This window comes from Talpa europaea (assembly GCF_964194135.1).
Source record: "Talpa europaea genome assembly, chromosome: 3".
NCBI classification, from domain to species: domain Eukaryota; kingdom Metazoa; phylum Chordata; class Mammalia; order Eulipotyphla; family Talpidae; genus Talpa; species Talpa europaea.
Genome location: NC_140069.1, coordinates 31,991,345 through 32,005,860, shown reverse-complemented (window position 1 = coordinate 32,005,860; position 14,516 = coordinate 31,991,345). Strand labels below are relative to the sequence as shown.

At 35.9% G+C, this 14,516-nt stretch overlaps 1 protein-coding gene across 1 annotated transcript in view; it reads left to right on the top strand.

The window, feature by feature from the left end:
* Positions 1-13,170, top strand: part of INTS8 (integrator complex subunit 8) — a gene marked incomplete at both ends in the record, with an annotated part of 46,841 nt that extends 33,671 nt beyond the window's left edge. The window contains 11 exons of the mRNA XM_084229363.1: positions 530-714; positions 1,121-1,154; positions 1,792-1,848; positions 1,931-1,992; positions 5,066-5,184; positions 7,479-7,582; positions 8,085-8,135; positions 9,810-9,883; positions 9,958-10,022; positions 10,175-10,218; positions 13,054-13,170. Of these exons, the coding sequence (XP_084085489.1) occupies positions 530-714; positions 1,121-1,154; positions 1,792-1,848; positions 1,931-1,992; positions 5,066-5,184; positions 7,479-7,582; positions 8,085-8,135; positions 9,810-9,883; positions 9,958-10,022; positions 10,175-10,218; positions 13,054-13,170 (912 nt within the window). The remainder of the gene's footprint in view (positions 1-529; positions 715-1,120; positions 1,155-1,791; positions 1,849-1,930; positions 1,993-5,065; positions 5,185-7,478; positions 7,583-8,084; positions 8,136-9,809; positions 9,884-9,957; positions 10,023-10,174; positions 10,219-13,053) is intronic.
* Positions 13,171-14,516: the final 1,346 nt, after the last annotated feature.

The window sequence follows — 14,516 nt, the reverse complement described above, 5'->3', positions numbered from 1 at the left end:
AAACAAACAAACAAATAAATAAATAAAAAAAACATGCCTCTATTAAAAAAAAATAATAATAAAAAAAGACTTTGTAATTGAAGTTGTGTGTGTGTGTGTGTGTGTGTGTGTGTGTGTGTGTGTGTGAGAAATTTAAGCACCATTTTTATCTTGGCTTTGGGCTTCTCTTCCATTACACACCCTTTTTTTAAGTGAAATCATACTACATACATCTAACAACTTGGGGTTTTTTAAACTTAATAAAACATATATCTCCTTGTTGTTTTTTTCTCATTAGTCTATAATTATTTAGAAACAGTGAAGTTTATATGGTAGAATCAGATGATCCTTTCACCCAGATTCATATTTGTCATTAGATCATGAGCTCTAAGTTCCTGTGTTGTTACATTAAGTACTCAGCATAAAATAATTGTGCTTAGTATGTCTGGCCAGTTATCCATCTTTCTTCAAGTATGTCTTAATAATAGAACTATCATGTATCACATTACAGATTCTCATTTGTGTATTTTGTTTGTTTTTCATGTTATAGCTTGGACAGCTTTTAGCAGCTACATGCAAAGAACTTCCAGGCCCTAAAGAAAGTAGACGGACTGCTAAAGATCTCTGGGAAGTTGTTGTTCAGATCTGTAGTGTGTCCAGTCAACACAAGCGAGGAAATGATGGCAGAGTTAGTTTAATAAAGCAGAGGGAATCTACATTAGGTATAATGTATCGGTATGTTTCTATCAGTTCATCTTCTTAGCTATTTATTATTTTTACTGTTTGTACTACTTCAAGAACATCTGCCTTTATCCTTGTATATCATAAAAATTGACAAGCCTGAGAGTTTTCTGTTGCTGATTTCTGATGGATTTTACCTGCCATGGCCACTGTTGGAAATACTTTATTTTAAAAGGCTGTTAGTTATTTAACTAAATAGAATTAAAAATTATCAGTGTTTAAGGACTGAAGAAGTCGCATGTAACTACAACTGGAGAAATGTCTTTAGGTTAGTAGAACAATAGAATATTCTCTATCTTGCATGCAGAACTGGAGCATTAGTAATAAATCTTTGCCTATAAATTTACTTAATTTTTTTCTGACATTAAATGTGTATACCAAAATTTTTGGTTTTTTGTAGGAGTGAACTACTTTCTTTTATCCAAAAATTGCGGGTAAGTTTTATTAAACATTGATCTAATGAATGTAGCCAATTTTTGTAGACAAAACAATGGAGTGCTTCTATGCTTACAGAATTATTTAATTGATCTGAAATGTGTTTATTATCTTGATTATTTTTGAGGATGAGATAATGAGTGGAGAAGTTATTTTGCATTTGATCTACCATGTTCTATTGACTAGGACAGTTATTTTTTAAATTACAAAGACGTCTCCATAATAAGGCTAGATATGTGCACGCTGGCTTTAATTTTTGTTTGGTAGGACATTGTCTTATTTACTTTTATATTTACTTAGTGTTATTACCAGAATGTTATTTTAAAGAATAAAAAGTTGTTTTTGAGGTAGCAGGAAATACTAGTTGGAAAGAGATCTGTTTACTAAATTTTAAAAGTCATGTGAGCAATAAAGCACCACAGGCCAAACATCTAAATATGGTAACTTGTGTAAAATTGCTATGTTTTCTTATAATTAAAAAAGAAGTTGGTCTTTGTGGTGCTTCACACTAAAGCATGTAATAAATTTCCAAAGGTTTAGGGTATTTTGAAAGAAAATTCTTTGGTATCCCTGAAGTTGACAGGGGAAATATTAAGAGATTTAAAATATGTAAGACCTTTGTTTTCTTTCTCATAGGAACCATTGGTTTTGACTATTATTTTATCACTTTTTGTGAAACTTCACAATGTTCGGGTCAGTATTTCAGCATTTCATTAAAAAGACTCTTCAAAAGAAATTTCTTTTTAAATAAAAACTAAAAAAAATTTTTTTTAAGGAGGACATTGTGAATGATATTACAGCTGAACACATTTCTATTTGGCCATCTTCCATTCCCAAGTAAGAATTATTATGGCTTACATTTTATTAAATTATTTATGTATTTTAGAAGTCATTTTGGTTGGCTTAGATAACCTTTAGTATTTTGATTAAAAAACTACAATCTGTTAGGATTCTGTTGCCAACTTTGTGTTTCTCTATTGTAATTCCTGAAAATTATGGCATAACTCAAAGAGCTATAGCTCTAAGAGCTATAGCAACTCTAGGTAGACCAGAAGAAGATCTTAGTTTTCTTGGTTATTAATGGGTAGAATTGGAAAAATCTAGGCTACTGGAAGAGTGATTTTCTAACAAGTTTCCAGCATCTTCTCTCTTTTCAAATAAGCTATTTGAAAAGGATTAGTTTGTTTTTGTTTTAATAATTTCCAGTAGGTGTCTTTTTATCTTTTACCACTATGATTGTCAGAGGCTCCCAACCACTTTTAGTTGCCTTGAGAAGTTCTTTAGGGCCTCCCTGGTGGTGCAAGGGGTTGAGCACCACAGTATGAAGCAGTCCGCAGCCTCTGCAGCACGAGTTTGATCCTCAGCCAGCCAGGGAGAAACCCATATGGTGAAGCAGACCTTTCCTGTCTCACCTGCTGTTCCCCTCAGCAGTGTATTTCAGTCAGTCAGTCTGTTCTATTCCCCACTCTGCCTCTGGTGAATCCTCTCACCCCCAGCATCTCTGGTCTGTACCCCAGTTCTTGTATGCATAAATAAATCTTTTTTAAAAAAAGTTCTTTAATTACTTTATGAAATCTTTCCTCTTGCTTTCATTACTTGAAAATCACGGTAAGATAATGGAGGCATATTTTTAGGGAAGAAGACAATTTTTTTTTTTTTTTTTGGAAGAAAAGAAAACCATTTTCATTTTTCTTTTTCCACACATAGCAACTTCTCACTTAGAAGTTACTCTCAATTAGAAGTTACCTGACAAAGTTACTTTTCTTTCTATCCCCTCTTCCTAATTGTCTTAGTTTGTGCCTGAAGCACAAGTCAAAGTCTTATATTCTTGCTCATAGTGGTATCTTTAAAGAAGAAAAAAATTTAGTGTGGGGACAGCTAATTCAATGACTGTAATTAGCTTCCATCTCCCTCTTAGTTCTTGGAATAACTTCTGTGACCCACACAGGGATTTGGAGTGCCAAAAGAGGGTGAATGACTGTCTTTCCACTTGAGGAGGCTTGTGTCCTAAAGGAGCACCATGTTTCATTCTTTATACTTGTATTGATTCTTTATTGCTACCAACTACAGTGAAGTGGTACACTTGGTACATGTGGCCTCCCAGCCCCTTAAGGGCCAGTGAAACTTCTAACCCAGGAGAGTCAGTTATTCTTGAAAGAAGCCACAAAGTGGATTTAAGTTGATACAGAATGCTCTATGTTTTAGGCATAAGTTCACACCTCTGGCAAGTATGTTACATCATACCTACCACCTAAGTACTGATTATCTTCTACCATAATCTTTTGGACACCCCACCCCCCTTTGCTCATAATTCTTATCCTTCCCTTTTGGTAGCCTTAGTTCTCAGATTTATAGAGTTTGTTTTGGTTGTTTTTGTCTGTTCTTTTGTTTTTCATATCCCAAATATGAGTGATATCAAAGTATTTGTCTTTTTCCTTCTGACTTGATTCACTCAGTTTCATCCATATTGTTGCAAATGACAAGAATTCATACTTTTTTCATATAGCTGACTAGTAATCCGCTGTGTATATATATATATATATATATATACCACATCCTTCTGTTGGGCACTTATGTTTTTTCTATAACTTGGCTATTGGAAATAGTGCTGCAGTGAACATAGGGGTGAATATATCCCTTCAAATTAGTGTTTTGTATTCTTGGGGTAGATCTCTACCAGAGGGATTGCTGGTCATATTGTAGATCTATTCTTAATGTCTTGAGACACATTTATGCTGTTTCCAGAGAGATTGGGCCAGTCTACATTCCTACCAGCAGTGTGTGAGGGTTCCTTTTTCCATCATACCCTGCCAATATTGGTTTTTGCTCTTATTGATACAGGCCATTCTAACATGTGTGAGGTGTTCTTTTGTGGTTTTATTTTTCTGGAAATTGATCATTTTTTCTTGTAACTGTTGGCCATCTCTGTCTTCTTTGGGAAAATGTCTCTTTAGCTCTTCTACTCATTTTTTGATTGGGTTATTTTATTTCTGTTGTATGAGGTTTTTATTGTGGATTTGGATATTAGTTTCTTGTTAAATGTGTGGTGTGCAAAGTTTTCTCCCATTTGGTAGGGTGTTTATGCATTTTAATGCTGAATTTCTTTTAGTTTGATGTAGTCCCATTTATTTTTACTTCTGTTTTCCTTGCTGAAGCGCATGTTGTGGCGTGTTTTGCCTGTTTTCTTCTATGAATTTTATGGTCTTAGCTCCAAGTCTTTGATCCATTTTGAGTTAATTTTGTGTATGGTGTGTGATAGTGATCTAGTTTCATTCTTGTTCATGCTGTGTCCCATTTTCCCAGAACCATTTGTTAAGTAGAGTTTCCTTTCTCCATTGTATGTTCTTGGCTTTTTTTGTCATAGATTAATTGTTCATGTAAGTTTGGGTTTATTTCTGGACTCTCAATTCTGTTCCACTGATATTTGTCTTTTTATTTCAATACCATACCGTTTGGTTACTGTTTCTTTGTGGTATAATTTAAAGCCCATCCTTTTTTACCTTCAGTCTGACTTTGGCTAGATGGGTCCTTTTATGGTTCTATATAATTTTCAGTAATGTTTGCTCTTTTCCTTGAAGAAAGCTTTTGGAATTTTTTATTACTTACATACATTACACAGTAAAAGATTTAAAGATACTTTTTTTAGAGTGGTCCAGTTTACCTTTTTGTACATTTTGAAGGAAAAAACTAATCTTTTTCAGCCCCTTATAGGAAGTTTGCTTATCACGCTTTCTAAGACGTAGTTGTTTTGATATTTTTTATTGTACTTCCTTCTGGTAATATTTAACATTGTAATTATGGTCATCTAAATTTTGGCTGTCTTTTTGTTTTGTTTTGTTTTTAATAAATGCATGCATGGAATTTGGAGTTGACCTCTAAAATAGAGAATGTTTTTTGTCTTTCCTTTTAGCCTCCAGTCAGTGGACTTTGAAGCTGTGGCAATCACAATGAAAGAGCTAGTTCGGTATGCCCTCAGTATAAATCCAAATAACCATTCGTGGTTAATTATTCAGGCAGACATTTATTTTGGTAAGTCATAATGTTTGATTGCTTTGTTTTGTTTTTGTGGTGCTTTTAGAACTGAAAATATATTACACATTTTATTACAGTGCTTCACTAAGTCTTGATTTTGACATCTAATTCTTTATCCTAGATTAAGAGAGTAAAACTAATTGTGATATTCATTTTTCTGTGTAGAGTCCTTGGTTCAGAGCCTTTCAGTTTTATGTTGGCTACCTTTTGCCTATATGTGTTTTTGGGTTTTTTTAATAGTGAATTTTCATTTAGTAAGGTAAGGCCTTCTTAAGGAAGGTAGAATTTTTTTTTTTTTAATTTATCATACTGAACACTTTTCTTTCTTTTTAAAAAAAAAAAAAAAAGATTTATTTAGGGCCTCCCTGGTGGCGCAAGGGGTTAAGCACTGCACTTTGAAGCAATCTGCAGCCTCTGCAGCATGAGTTTGATCCCCGGCCAGCCAGGGAGCAACCCACATGGTGAGGCAGATCTCTCCTATCTAGCCCGCTGCTCCCCTCAGCAGTGTGTTTCAGTCAGTCTGCCTGTTCTGTTCCCCGTTCCGTCTCTGGTGAATCCTCTAACCCCCTCCCCCCACCCCCGCATCTCTCGCCTGTACCCCAGATCTTGTATGTATAAATAAATAAATCTTTAAAAAAAAAAAATCTATGCATAGAAGAACTGGAATGTAGGCATGAGCAGGGGGCATGAGAGGATCCACCAGAGAAGAGTGGGGCGCAGAATAGGCAGATCTACTGAAAATGCCAAGGGGAGCAATGAGCGAGACAGGAGAGGTCTGCTGTGCCATGTGAGTTAGCTCCTCTGCTGGGGGTTGAAGTCAGGCTGTAGTGTTGAGACCTAGCCCCTAGACCACCAGGGAGGCCATGGAAGGTAGAGATTTGTTTGCAGTATTGCAGAATTGATATTTAAAGGTTCTTTCTAATACCTGTCCAGGTATGCTTGGTAATTATTATATTCTTCAAAATAGATTTCTGAATTCTCCCTGCCTCAAGGACCAATTCAATGTGGTAGATTTTCTGACCTGATAATGAAATTTCCATTATTTCTATTACTATACAGATCAAATTAAATTTTCTGACAGGTGTCATTTCATAATTTTTTTTTTTTAATTTTATAGAGGCATGTTTATTTGTTTGTTTATTTTTTGTTTATACATGCACTGGGTACAGTCAGAAGCGCGGGAGGGTGAAAGAATTCACCATAGCCAGAGCGGGGAGCAGAGCAGGCAGAAGGACCGAAGTACACTGCTGAGGGGAGCAGCGGGCGGCAGGAGAGGTCTGCACGCCATGTGGGACCCTCCTCCGGTGGCCAGGGAGCAGCCTGGGATCGAACCTGTGCTGCAGAGGCCGCGGGCAGCTTCGCAACCCAGCGCTCAACCGCTGCGCCACCGGGGAGGCCCCATTTCATAATATTTTTTAGTAGTTTTATTTTGTTTTTAAAGACAAAGTTCAAAATATAAGTATGGAGAGAATAGTACAATGGAATCACCTTGTAGTTGTCACCCAGCTTTAACTATAATTAACTCAATACCAGTCTTATGTCATCTGTACCCTCACCTGTATCATCCCAGGTTATTTTGAAGTTAATAATTTTCTGTTTTAATGCTCATTTTTTATCCCAGTCTCAGAAGAATTTATCATCAAGATCTTAATATCTATTTGGAATAGATTCACTAATTCTAAATGCCTCAAAAAATTAAGATGTTTCTAGTATGGGCATTTTGGAAAAAATACTTCCAAATATTCTGTATTAGTAAATTTGACGAGAAATCTTAAGTTTTTTGCTAATCAGTTTTAGAAGGCAAAGAATCTTCATTATTTCTTTTTTTTTTTTTTTTTTTAAATAGAGGCATGTTCTATTTATTTATTTATTTTATTTGTTTGTTTGTTTATACATGCACTGGGTATAGTCAGAAGTGCGGGAGGGTGAGAGAATTCACCAGAGCCAGAGCGGGGAGCAGAGCAGGCAGAAGGACCGAAGTACACTGCTGAGGGGAGCAGCGGGCGGCAGGAGAGGTCTGCGCGCCATGTGGGACCCTCCGCTGGTGGCCGGGGAGCAGCCGGGGATCGAACCGGCGCCGCAGAGGCTGCGGGCAGCTTCGCAACCCAGCGCTCAACCGCTGCGCCACCGGGGAGGCCCATCTTCATTATTTCTTGATAGTGGTTAAGAAAAGGGCAGTTTTTCATTGTTGGTATGGATAAGTATTATCCTGTTATAGCTGACTTCACAAAAGAGGCTCTATTTATTTGTTACATGTAATGATAGGTAATTCTTTATCTTTTCTACTACAGCAACAAATCAGTATTCAGCAGCTCTTCACTATTACCTCCAGGCAGGAGCTGTGTGTTCTGATTTCTTTAATAAAGCTGTGCCACCTGATGTTTATACAGACCAGGTAAGTTGTTTTTATGGATTTTCTTTTTCCCTCTCTACCTTTAAATGTTCTTCCTAGACCCCCTTTTGGTTGGTTGAGCTTATTCATTTCTCTCTGTGTGATGGTAACTCTAAAATTGATTGCTCAGTGCCATAGTCCTCTGCTGCTTTGATTTCCCCAAAATAGCTTAAACTCAATCTATCCAAAACTGATTTTAATATCTTTATTGGGCTCCTCACATAATTTAATAAATGGTATTTTTCAATACTACTAATAAATGACTTGAAATAAGATTTAAACTTTTAGTAGTGTTTTTTATTGTTTTTTAGAGTAGTTTTAGATTCATAGCAAAACTAAATGAAAAATAGAGTTTTTGTACCTGTTGTTTTCCTCTCCCTCCCCACGTAGCCTCCCTCCCCCATATATATGGTTTCTCCCACTGTTGACACCCTGCTTCAGAGTGATACATTTGTCACAGTTGATGTTACATAGGTTTTGAAAATAATGTGTTTGTTTTTTGTAGGTAATAAAACGAATGATAAAGTGCTGTTCTTTGCTGAATTGCCACACACAGGTTAGTTTATAATGTGATACTGGTTTACTTCACAGATGTTAGTTATAATACATATATGTAAATATTGGACTGACAAGTAGTTCTTAATTTTCCATATCATAATTGCTTAAATTTATGATGTTTGAGTGTTTGACATATTCTTTTATTTTTTTTAGAATCAATAGACCTTCAACTAAAATGAAAGTATGAATTAGAATATAAGTCTTTGAACTTTCTAAATGGAAAGGAGCATTCTTCAGAATGTTTTCTTATGTTTAAGAGTAGATATATACATTACTCATTAGGGAAATGCAATCAATACCAAAATGAGATACACGTGACATCCTCTAGGATGACTGTAATTGAAAGAGATAGTAACTCATGTCAGTGAGATATGGAGAAATTTGAGCTTTTCATATGATGCTGGTAGAATGTAAAAATAGGACAACATCTTTGGAAAATACTTTGGTTGTTTCTCAAAAAATGAAACAATTACCATATGACCCAGCAATTCCATGCTTTGGTGTATAACCAAGAAAATTGAAAACACAAGTCCACAGAAAACGTTGTAAATATTCATAGCAGCACTATTCATAATAGCTAAAATGTGGGAAAAAAACTCAAATGCAGAATGGATGGGTACAGTCATGTGTTGCTTAATGACACATCTTGAAAATGCTTTGTTAGATTTCATTGTGCAAACATCATAGCGTATATTTACACAAACTTAGATGGATGGTGTAGCCTGCCACACGGCTAGGCAATATGGTATGGCCTGTTGGAATCACTGTTGTATATGTGGTCTGTTGTTAACTCAAACATCATAACATACAATGGGATATTACTCAGCCATTGAAAATAATGAAGTACTAATTCATGGTGCAACACGATTAAAAACTGTGTAAGTATTATACTGGGGGAGAAAAGCAAATACGAAAAAAGGCTTTGTATTTTATAATTCCATTCATATGAAATGTCCAGAACAAGCAAATTTGGAGACAGTATAGATTAGTGATAGCCAGAAACTGGGGTGTGGAAGAATGGAGAGTCACCTGCAAAGGGTTCAGAGTTTGGAGGGGCCAGGGAATGAACATGTTTTGAAATTAGATAATGGTGATAGTTGTAAAACTTTGTGACTACATGAAAAACCACTTAAGTGTAGTTTCAAAAGTGAATTTTTCTAGTATATTATAACAGTTTTAGGGAAAGAGTGTCTTTAAAAGCTACCAGTATTCTGACTTATATACCTGATTGAAATAGATGTTTTCTGTGTTAACAAAACTGGCCATCTAAATTTTGTCAAAATGAGTTTCTTTACTTGGCCAGCCATGAAGGGTGTATAGTTTCGCACGTTCTGTACGTCACTGAATGTCATGATACTTTTGCCTGGCAGTTTTGCACTTCCTTTATCTTTTTGAATTGTTTGTGTGTATGTGCGTGTGTTTTTAGCCAGCTTATTTAAACGTATAAAACTCCAAATATTTAGGATTTAGGTCATCAATGAAGCAAATTTTGAGCAGAAACTTATTTAGAGGTTTTTGCAATTAAAATTGGATGAAACCTACTCAACATGACCTGTAAGGCCTCGTAAATAATATATTCTTGATGTCAATCATTAAAAATGAACCCTTCAAAACTGTGAGTCACTGTTGATGCAAGTTATATGAAATGACTTTCAAATCTTTGTTTATGTAGGTGGCAATTTTATGTCAGTTCCTCCGAGAAATTGACTACAAAACAGCCTTTAAGTCACTACAGGAGCAAAACAGGTATGAAGGCTATTTCAATTTAAAAAATTGCAGTTTTTATGCTTAAGAAAGAAGTAACTGAATTCTATTTTCAGTCATGATGCTATGGACTCCTACTATGACTACATATGGGATGTTACCATTTTGGAATACTTGACTTGTATCCTTTCACCAGCCTATGTGGTATTATAGTAGTTCACTCTGTAAAGTAAGAAAGTTTTCAACAGTGTTTATTTTCTAAAGCAACTGAAAAAGTTGAGATTCTGTCATGGTATTTAATGGTACTGGACCATTCTTAACTGACTCATTTAGATCTTCATCATAAAAGAGGAGAAACAGATAAAAGACAAATTGCGGTAAGTTACTTTATGCCTTTCTTCAGTGGTGTATTCAGTTTCTCTAATATTAAACAACTGTTGAGATTTGAACCAACAGCAACAAAAAACATGTTGTGTGTGTAGTTACACCAAAATTAAGTTATCTTATTTACTTTGTAAAAGGTCGTATTTGCTAATGAAACCTTACATCTTTCCTGTTTTTAAAATTGAGTCGTCGTTTCTCTACTCCAAACCTTCAAATGGTTTCTTTGTCACAAAGTCCTTACAGTGAGCTAGGAGACCATCTTGTATGACTTGACTTCTGGCTCCCATCTTTTCCCCCCTTGCTAACGTCTGCTATATCAGTAATTCCTACTGTTCTTTGAATATGCTAAGAAAATTCACCACCAGAGGGCCTTAAAAATTTTTTCTTCTAGGAACTTCTTTAACTTCCTCAGGTCTCTTAAATATTATCATCATCCTTTGCTGAAATCTTTAAAAAATACCAGTCTCTTCTTTTTTCCTGCAATAGCGGATTCTAATTTCCCTTTAAAAATTTCCTCCATAACTATTCTCAACATCTGATGTATTATATATTTGTTTATTAGCTTTTTCCCCATGTGGTTTTGTCAGAGCAAATAGTAATGGTGCCTGGCAGTTAATAGATTCTCAGTAGTTATTGAAAAGATAAATTCTTTAGATTTAACTTGTAAGTCAGAACATTTATAAATTTTATAGCTATTTTTACTTGTCTGATATTTGCTGCATTAGTATCACCATCTAAACATTTTCCCTTTGTTCTTTCACTCTTTTTAATAAAAGTATACGCTGTTTATTAAGTTCTTTTAAAGCTTTATACTTGGACTAAATTATATGACCATTATTTAGGGGAACCAGAATAACAGGTTTTTTGTTAAAAAAAAAAGAAAAAGATTGGGCCTCCCCTGTGGCGCAGCGGTTGAGCGCTGGGTTGCGAAGCTGCCCGCGGCCTCTTCAGCGCCGGTTCGATCCCCGGCTGCTCCCCGGCCACCGGAGGAGGGTCCCACATGGCGCGCAGACCTCTCCTGCCGCCCGCTGCTCCCCTCAGCAGTGTACTTCGGTCCTTCTGCCTGCTCTGCTCCCCGCTCTAGCTCTGGTGAATTCTCCCACCCTCCCGTGCTTCTGACTGTACCCAGTGCATGTATAAACAAAACAAACAAACAAATAAATAAATAAAAGCATGCCTCTATTAAAAAAAAAATTTAAAAAAAAAAAAAAAAAAGAAAGAAAAAGATTACAAAGTCAGCTCCATGTGATTAGAGACCACTCATTTTCAAAACATTTCCAGTTTTCTTGAGGCTGGAAGGCAAAGACAAATTTCCCAGTAATTTATGTTCTTTTCTATTTCTGAGCCATTGAATTCTGCTGGAAAAAGTACTGCAACCATACACACTGGTCTCCAGCTTTAGCTGGCCCCTCAAATTGTTTTACCTGTCAGCAGTCAGTGACAGACTTTTCTTTGTTCAACCCACTGTCCTCTCCTTTTTCCATTTTCAGCAACTTCTATACCTATGCTTGGAAAAAAGACTGAAAAAAGACAAAGTTAAGATTCTTGGGAATGGAGGCCCTTGGGAGTGCCAATTTCAAGTCCTTCCATCTTTAAATTGATCTGTTTGTAGGGCCTCCCTGGTGGCCTAGGGGTTAAGTCTCAGCACTGTTAACCACTACGGCCAGAGAGCTAACCCACATGGCGCAGCAGACCTCTCCTATTGGGGGGTGAGAGGATTCACCAGCGACGGAGTGGGGAGCACAACAGGAGGATTTACTGAAACACACTGCTGAGGGGCCTCCCCAGTGGCGTAGCGGTTGAGCGCTGGGTTGCGAAGCTGCCCGCAGCCTCTGTAGCACCGGTTCGATCCCCGGCTGCTGGGCGAGGGTCCCACATGGCGCGCAGACCTCTCCTGCCGCCTGCTGCTCCCCTCAGCAGTGTACTTCAGTCCTTCTGCCTGTTCTGCTCCCCGCTCTGGCTCTGGTGAATTCTCTCACCCTCCCGTGCTTCTGACTGTACCCAGTGCTTGTACAAACAAACAAACAAATAAATAAATATTAAAAAAAAAAAAAAACTGCTGAGGGGAGCAGTGGGTGAGACAGGAGAGGTCTGTTGCACCATATGGGTTAGCTCCCTGGATAGGGATTGAACTCATGCTGCAGTGGCTGGTGATAGCTGGATGGTGCTGAGACTTTAACCCCCTGCGCCACCAGGGAGGCCCCCTTTTTATCTCTTATTCCAACTTCTGTCTTATAGTTTGGGCTTTTGTGGATTAGTTATCTTCAAGTTAGGTTTCAACACTTCAGTTATATTCCACTACCAGCTTTTCCCACATACATACCTTCATATTGAATGAAATGGTATACAGAAATTCTCCAACTTTTTGTATCTGATGATCATTTCTGAATAGCCTCCCTTCAGGCTACATACCAGAAATCTAAAGAAAACCTACTTGGTTTTTTAAATCGAAAGGTAGATTACCTTTTTAATCTAGAGAGGTCCTAAACTATGTTCTCACTGAACAGTGTGGCAGAATAATAGTATGGATTTTTACTAGGCATGTATCTTTCTAGTCATGAAAGAATTTGAGTCACTATATATTATAGTACTGCATAACTAGCTATTTTGCATATTGAAATAAACCCTGAAATATAATTGATTTTTGAAAATATTTTATAGGCTTAATTTTATTTTTAGTGAAAAGGAAACTAGTTACATGTTCAACAATTAATCTTTTTTTGGTCACTCTTGTTAACTCCTCTCAGCATGTAGTTTTATAATATGTATATTAGCCAAGACTATTTTTAACCAGATTTCCAATTAACATCATTTTTCTGTTTTGGAAGATCAAAGCCATCGGCCAGACAGAATTGAATGCAAGCAACCCAGAAGAAGTGTTACAGCTGGCAGCTCAGAGGAGGAAGAAGAAGTTTCTCCAGGCAATGGCAAAACTTTACTTTTAAGTAGCTTTATTTTTTAAACAATGGGCTGAAAGTACACAGTATTAAAAGATTAAGTTTATATAATACATATGTATACATTTAGTGGTGTATTTTTTTTCCAGAGAAAATATTAAAACATTAGTTCATAAACAAAAACTAAACAGAAGACAATACCATAATAGCTTAATTTATAATTTCTTCACAAGAAGAAGAAATTAACAGTCATATCTGTTAATAAACTAGCAATCTAGTATAATTTTGTTTTCTAATTACACCCATTTTTGAGGCTGGAATTCATTAAAAACTAATATATTTATGTAGATAAAATAGCTAGTCTATATACAGCAAATTCTTATGTCAAGTTTTTTGTTTTAATAAATAGATTTCTAGGAGTCAGTATACATTTAATACATTTCTGTCTTAAGAAAATAGAAGTTTAGGTCAAGTGGTAAGCCTAATCATTTTGACACTGTCCTTAACTAATAATGTAGGAATTTGAAAAGGACCTTAACTGTTTTGTAAAATATAAATAATCACACTAAATTAAAAAAAATCCTTAAGGATATCTTAGAGTAATAAAGTGACTTTTTCATATAAATAGTTTGAAAGGGTACTTAGATTTGACACCCAAATTGTGATATACAAAAAGGCTTATTTTAAAGCAACTTTATGTCAAATAAAGTCCCCAATAGGAGCCACAGCATTTATCTTGTTTATAATTTCTTTGGTATTCCCACTGTTTAGAGCACAGTTTAAACACCATGTTCATCTAAAGCGTTACTGGTAAAAAAAAAAAAAAAAAAGTTATGGCAAGGCAGATAAACTAGTTAAAAGACAGATTAAAGTTCACCCTTTGTAAAAATTCAAGTTTTATAATAGTCTCTACAGCAGCTGTAGATAAATTAGTCACCTTATTACAAAATTGAATCTTTGTAAACAATTATCAATTTCATTCTCCAGAACCAAATTGCACTAGTCAAGTATTGTGCCATTTAATGTTCCCTTTAAGATAGCACCTTCGTCCAAAACTCCAATGACAGAATGGCTAGTTTATCAAGATAAATACAGTAACACTTGATCTCCGCCCCCTAAATTTTTTTTTTTTTTTTGCTATGGCGTAAATTATAACTGGCTTATATCCAGTCACTGTGGGAATGAAGTCATATTTGTAAACAGGTCTTGCTGTTTCTTTGAACAGCTAACATAGGAATACATTTCTTCCTTAATGCAATTTTAAATGATTTTTCAATTGAAGAATGGTAGTGAAACTTCTGAATCGGCTAGGACAGTCATAGCACTATTTTCCTGTAAAACTTTAGTACTTAAGTGAAATTCTGCCCAATACTTAGTCAATTCCAGTTTGTTGT